This window comes from Hydractinia symbiolongicarpus, chromosome 8, assembly GCF_029227915.1.
Source record: "Hydractinia symbiolongicarpus strain clone_291-10 chromosome 8, HSymV2.1, whole genome shotgun sequence".
Classification (NCBI taxonomy): domain Eukaryota; kingdom Metazoa; phylum Cnidaria; class Hydrozoa; order Anthoathecata; family Hydractiniidae; genus Hydractinia; species Hydractinia symbiolongicarpus.
This window is the reverse complement of record NC_079882.1, coordinates 5,389,309-5,395,731: the sequence shown is the minus strand read 5'-3', so window position 1 is coordinate 5,395,731 and position 6,423 is coordinate 5,389,309. Positions and strand designations below refer to the sequence as shown.

General features: G+C 34.8%; 1 protein-coding gene across 1 annotated transcript; it reads right to left on the bottom strand.

Annotated features, from left to right (window-relative positions):
• Window positions 1–2,279: 2,279 nt before the first annotated feature.
• Window positions 2,280–6,413, bottom strand: LOC130656031 (uncharacterized). The gene has a single exon (XM_057458868.1). The coding sequence runs from the start codon at window positions 5,362–5,364 to the stop codon at window positions 2,293–2,295; it is 3,072 nt and encodes a 1,023-aa protein (XP_057314851.1). The 5' UTR covers window positions 5,365–6,413; the 3' UTR covers window positions 2,280–2,292.
• Between the last annotated feature and the right edge of the window lie 10 nt (window positions 6,414–6,423).

The window sequence follows — 6,423 nt, the reverse complement described above, 5'->3', positions numbered from 1 at the left end:
GTTAAGAAACAAGAAAAATATTTTTCATTATGCCTTCCACATTATCCATTAAAATACAATGTATCGAAGTAAATTGTGCATTTCCTTTGGTCAGATATAATCCAAACTTGATAAATGTCGAAATTGCTGTTGACGTAGGAACAAGCCTTTTTTCAAAGTTTCGGACCTTTAGAGGCTTTGGTCTGAATTGTTTATATAATTATTTCGTGTTAAAAACTACCACTGAATTTCAATCGCTGCTTACTTGGTCTACGCATCTGCATTAGCGCTTCAAAGATTCTTTAAAAAAATCCTCGTTGTCCCAATGTTTTAGTGAATACTTGTAGCGTCACAATACCGAAACCGTCAATTATAAGCACTTTGTGTATAAACAGATCTTTATTTTTTGAGGCATTGTGGTTTTAAAGCAAAAGACAATTATCAAAGGACAAAACTTAGTATATAAAAAAATAAAAACGGTAAAAACGGTTGGTTGGAACAAAAAAATCGGCAAAAAATTCGGCTTCTAAAAAATAGTCGCCGAGACAAATTTGGTCACTTTTTCCCGACATTTTGTTTTAACGATGAAGGCCGAGGCAAATTAGACCAACATTTCATCCAACACGCTTCTCACATGTTGGATGAAAAACTTCATGTTGGATCGACTTGTTAGCACTTTTTTCGTGCAACGTTTGAATGAAAGTTTAATCGTTCATTCATCCTTTAAAAACAAAATTGTGGATAACAAAAAGAGGTCTGTAGTGCTTGTTGTGTTACTGAATGAGCTTTTTGATTTAGATGACGAAAAGGCAACACGTGCTAAAACAAGAGAGTGAATAAAAAGGAGAGGGCAAAATAGATATTTAAAAATATTGATTATCGAATTGATAATCGAAGACAGGCTCGGATTCAGAGAAATGCTTGTAAATGATAATGTTATTTTTATTGGCGCATTCCAATAGTAAACATTCCATTGACAAATTCAAATGTTTTTTTTGATCTTGTCGAAATTGTTGGAAGGAATGTTTGACAACCACTGGTTTGTCTCGACTTTTACAATTTTATTGAATGTTGAGGCAATTCTCCAAACAACCAATACAGTACACATCCGTTAATTCGAATTCCGCTAAATTCGAACATTCTTTATTGCAAACATCCGCTTTCTGTTGGTCATTTTTTTGTGCTGCCTAACTCAAACTCCGTTATTTCGAACATTTTGCTATCTCGAACAGTTTTTTCGGTTAATTTGAACTTTTGCGCACTCAATCAAAAACTGTTATAAAAGTAAAGACATTTTTTATTTCTTCACATTAATGGTGGTAAAATTGATTTCATAAATTTGATCACATAAATTTAAAAAAGACAACTGAGTAGTAATAATAGTTCGCATGTTATATTTTCGCGATTCTTGAATAGAAAGCAAACTTCAGGGAAGATATTCATGATTTAAGAAAAGTGTAATAAATTTGTGGATTTTAATTGAGACTGCGAAGTGGTGTGCTACGATGAATAATTCTTCAACGAACTTTCCACCATGAAATCCAACCCTCTTATTATTAATTATGAAAAAATCTGGTTTGTCGATTGAATTTTATTAACATTGGTCCCGTGTGTAAAAATGAATGCAGAAACCCTTTTTCTTGATACTTTACACTGACACCAACAAGAAGACGCACCAACGCTATGTCAAAGAGTTCAAACAGCAAATCAAAAATATAAATGCTGGAGTAGATATCAGATCATTCTTTTAGAAGTCATCTATCACGCGTACACAGATTGACTGCTAATAAGAATGTAATTATTAGTATTGACTAAACCCTATATGCAAGTGTTATTGTACAAAGTTTATATCTTTATGCTTCTTATTAGAAATAAAAAGGAAATTTGAAACTTTTAAAAATGTCGTTATCTTTACTTATTTTGAAAAAAACTTTCACGGAATCTATTTTCGCCATTTGCTAATTTTATTGGCGAAATACCAGCTTTATTTTGATTTTGCAAAACAGACCAAAGTCTTTTGGTTGCGAAGATTTCTTCCTTTAAATTTGTTCACCTCGTAATCAGGTAAAATTTTAACCTTCGGATTGTTGTCATTTCTTTTTATCATTCAGAAACTTACAGCCTCTACAATTGTTGCAATGAAATCAGTACCTAACTCCTACTGTCTTGATAGAAGCTAGAAGTTCAAGTGAATGTAACACTTTTTCCCTGTAAGCCAATTCAAAAACTCCCTTGTATTACGGAATATCAATCCGATATTTACCTACATGTGTGTAATAATATTATTTGTAATTAAAAATTTATTCACAGTTTTTATACAACATTAGAAGTTCTCGCGCGTATGCAAAAATCAACAATGAAACCAAAAAGTTTTCCCGTCAAAATAATAACACGTGTTAACACCAGAACAAATAAAACTAGTACAGCTACAGTTGGCAATAACACTAATATTATTGCTTCAAACCAGCGAAATATGATGCTTAAGTTTTCGTCAGCTGCTTCGGGAGGCAAATCACTCACATAACTGTAAGCGAAAAATAAATTCATGCTGCAAAAAGCTAACAATATCACCGAAGTTACAGTTTCAAATATGTTAGCTGCCAGTATTAAGAATGGTCTGTAGTATATCTGATGAACCAGGTATAATGTGCATAGCAACAATGCGCAGTAGTATTTCGATACAGGAGTTCTGATGAACGTTAAAATCAAAATCAAAATTAACCTTTTCCCTAACAAAACGCCTTGCCAAAACGCAGGTTCTGTAACTTCGAATATATTTTTCTTCTTTTCTTTTCCCGGACTCTTTTCTTTGTTGAGAAGGTGATTTGCCACTCCTTTATACGGACACTCAAGTCGAAATAAAATTTCATTTATTGAACATTTTTCTTCAGTCTCTATGCTTGGGTGATCGAAAATCAAACTGGTCGCATCTGGGCGTTTCCTAGTCCTTTCATCAGGCTTTATAAATGCGTTCACAAACTCCCATACCAAATAAGGAAAAGGAAACGCCCAAGCTAATACAAATTGATGATATGTTATATTCTCTTTTTTTAAATAAATCAAGCTGTAAACCATAGCAACGGGAAATGGTATAACCCACATAAAAACGAAAATGAAAATAAGCGCTTGCCACCAAGTGTAACAAGTTACCGTTCCATCAATAAGTAACACCGTTGTTAGATTCATTGGAATGCATGTTACCAAGGTAACGGCTGTCGTCGATAAGGTAGCGTAAGCTATAAGTAAAATTTGCACGGTGGCCACTTTTAATCGGATACTGAAAACAATAAGCGCTTCTTTTCTCCGAAGATCTTGAAGTAAAAAAAACTGCACCAAGTAGACGACTGTATGGAAAACAAAAAGGAGGAACAGAACGTAACAAGCGAAGGATTTTAAAAATAAAAGTTTAGTTACGGCTGTCAAACCAGGTAGCGGACACAAGATAAAAGAAGATCCACCTTCAATGGACAAAGTAAACAAACTTGTATACACTGATCGAAGGCATGACATGATGTAATCCATTACTATGCTTTCACGCATGCGCATTAGTAGAAACATCTGGTAAAAGTAAAACGACGTGTTCAGCATGTCTGTAAATACATCAGGTCCTCTCACTTTCTTCCCCGGAGTTTTAAAGATATCTTTTTTCTCCTTAATTGGAATAGATTGTAAATGTATATCTGGGTCCAGATTGGTGGGATTTAAGGGCACATCAGTATCTTCTGCGTCATCTTGTGTTTTACGGGATGTTAAATTTTCTGTTACTGATTGTTCTTCTGCTCTAGCGTCTAAAACTTCATACTCTTCCAAGTCATGACGGTGGTGAATTTGATTATCCCACCACACCAGCTCGCGTTTGATAAAAGCACTAATCTTATCGAGATACATAAAACTAATGATATACATAATACCAAAGGGTAAAAACAAAAGCCAAAACCAATGATCGCTACATTTTCGCGGATCAATACAATCCGAATTTATCAAATTCTCCGTCGTGCCATTTTTGCAGCTCCCACAAAATAATCCTGTCCTGGCAGGTTGACAGGAATTATATTTTTGACAACTTTTACCTACACAACAATATCCAACTGGACAGGGTACAAAACGTACTTCATCGTTATTTATTCCAGTTCGGTAACCGTAATAATTGGCTTGCGCGCGAATGGTACCAGTATTACAAACTCCTCCATATTTACAATTAAAACAATGAGCTACCGATTTTTTGGAATTTAAAAGTTTCCCATTTTTCTGAAATACACTAAGTGAACCGGAAGTTAAGCTGTATTGGTTTGTAGAGCATGGTATACAAGAAATAGATATTCTGTTGACTCGATAACTTTGGCGGATAATACCGGAATATGATATATTGTGTCCCTCTGGACATGTTACTTTGAAATAACCAGACACAGTTATTCCCCAACGCTCTATTGTCGGGCTTCCAGGATGCCAAATGAGTGATTTTGGATTTTCGCTCATAATCGTCGATGTCCATGTAGTGTTTATAAGGGACAGACCAGCTGTTGCATATAGGATATCGCCTAGCAATGGACGAATATTTACCTCACTTGCTCCAGTAAAGGAGCAATTTAGGCAAGAAAACATTCCACGCGAGAAAATCGTTCCACCAAATCCCGAGCAAGTGTTGTTAACAAAAGTTGAATCTGAAACATGAACAATACTTTCGTCTTCAATGTAAATCGCGCCACCAAAACCTTGCGTTGAACCGCGGACCTCCCCAGCAACGTTATTTGCAAAGAATGTATTTGAAACGTCAATTCGCACGTTGTCAGCATATACTGAACCAAAGAACGTATCTGCTTTGTTTCCATAAAATATACAGTCTGAAATTTTTGCTTTTAACTTTACAGATTTTGCTCTTTTCGCAACTAAATGCACAGCTGATGCAAATATACCACTGTTTTTGACGAACTCAATTCCTGTTAATCTCAGAGAAGACTTTTCTTGGTTAGAATTTGCACCAAAAGTTGCAATGATACTTTGTCCAACGTTATTTGCAAATATAGAATCCTGCACATACGCTCTGCATATGCCATGTGTCACAGTCAACGACATTCCTTCATGCGTTTTCTTAATGGCTGTTCGTTTTATCTGGACGCTGAGAAATTTATAGCTAGATAACGATACAGCATGCGAAGGTGAACTCTCCGTACCAACTGCATTTCCAACTATCCTAACAGCATCCATTGTTACAATTCCTATGTTTATGTTATTAGAATACAGTGTATAGGAAACACCTACAAATTCACTGGATTGAATATTAACAGCGTGGGCGTTTTTATCATCAAAATCAACAAGGATAGCAACACACATGTCTTCAAATAAACAATTTAAAAACGAAACATTTGCGTTTGTTGAGTGAATCATCCCTTGCTCTTGCGGTTTGCATTTACGAGTTGAATTTCTCTCGTAACTTCGAAAAGCGACATCTATGAACGTAACATTAACAGAATATTTTGAACCACCAATAATGTTGAAAGCAAATAAAGAAATATTACAAGTTATTACAGGAACAAAATTCTGTCCCTTTATAGTCAACGAGTGTTGAAGTAACAGTCCATTGGTGATATTATCGTCACAAACGCGGAAATGCTCCTGTTCCCGAGTTGCATTGAGATAAATGGTGTCTCCATTCGATGTTTTGTTTATAATATGATTTAAATTTTTGCATGGCTGTGAATTTGATCCGCATATTGTTGTGTCACTTCCATAGTTTGAAACATACCAATGAACTAAAAAAGGAAATGCCTAAGTTCACTTTAATTTAATTTTCGTAAATTTGTATATGCAATTTAATTCAAACTCATGATACCGGCAATCCTTTACCTGCAGACAACACTATCATAACTAAATATTTGTGAGGGAATAAGTTCGGTAAGGTGATTTTAGAATTTTTAAAAGGATGAGAGAAAATTCCCAATATTTAGGAAGTGTCTAGTGAGACCGTAAAAATCTAATATTATGTGCAGTAATTTGTGTAATTTATGTTCTGATGCACGTGTGGTTATATTTGACAGCAGTAACAAAAGCGCAGCCATTACTCTGTCTTCTATCTAGGTTTGTGTGTGAACTGGAGCAAATTCTATGGAGAATGAGCATGCCTTTTTTAACTCTCCCCCTTAAAGTTATACTCTACACTGACACTGCGATAACTTAACACCAACTCTAAGTTGCCTTTAAAAGATTTTTAACAAAATAAAAACAATGTTGAAGTTTCTTACAATAAAATAACATTACCTTGATTTGACACAATGACCAAACTCATCATCCACAAGAACTTTTGAGCACATGGCCTAAGCATGTTTTTGTCATATTTTTACGTTCAAGTAAGTAGAAGAATCTGAAATGATATGCATGAACAAACACGTTCATCATTTGTATGCAGCAAGAATAGAACTTGTAATTAAGATGTTTATTGCGCATGCG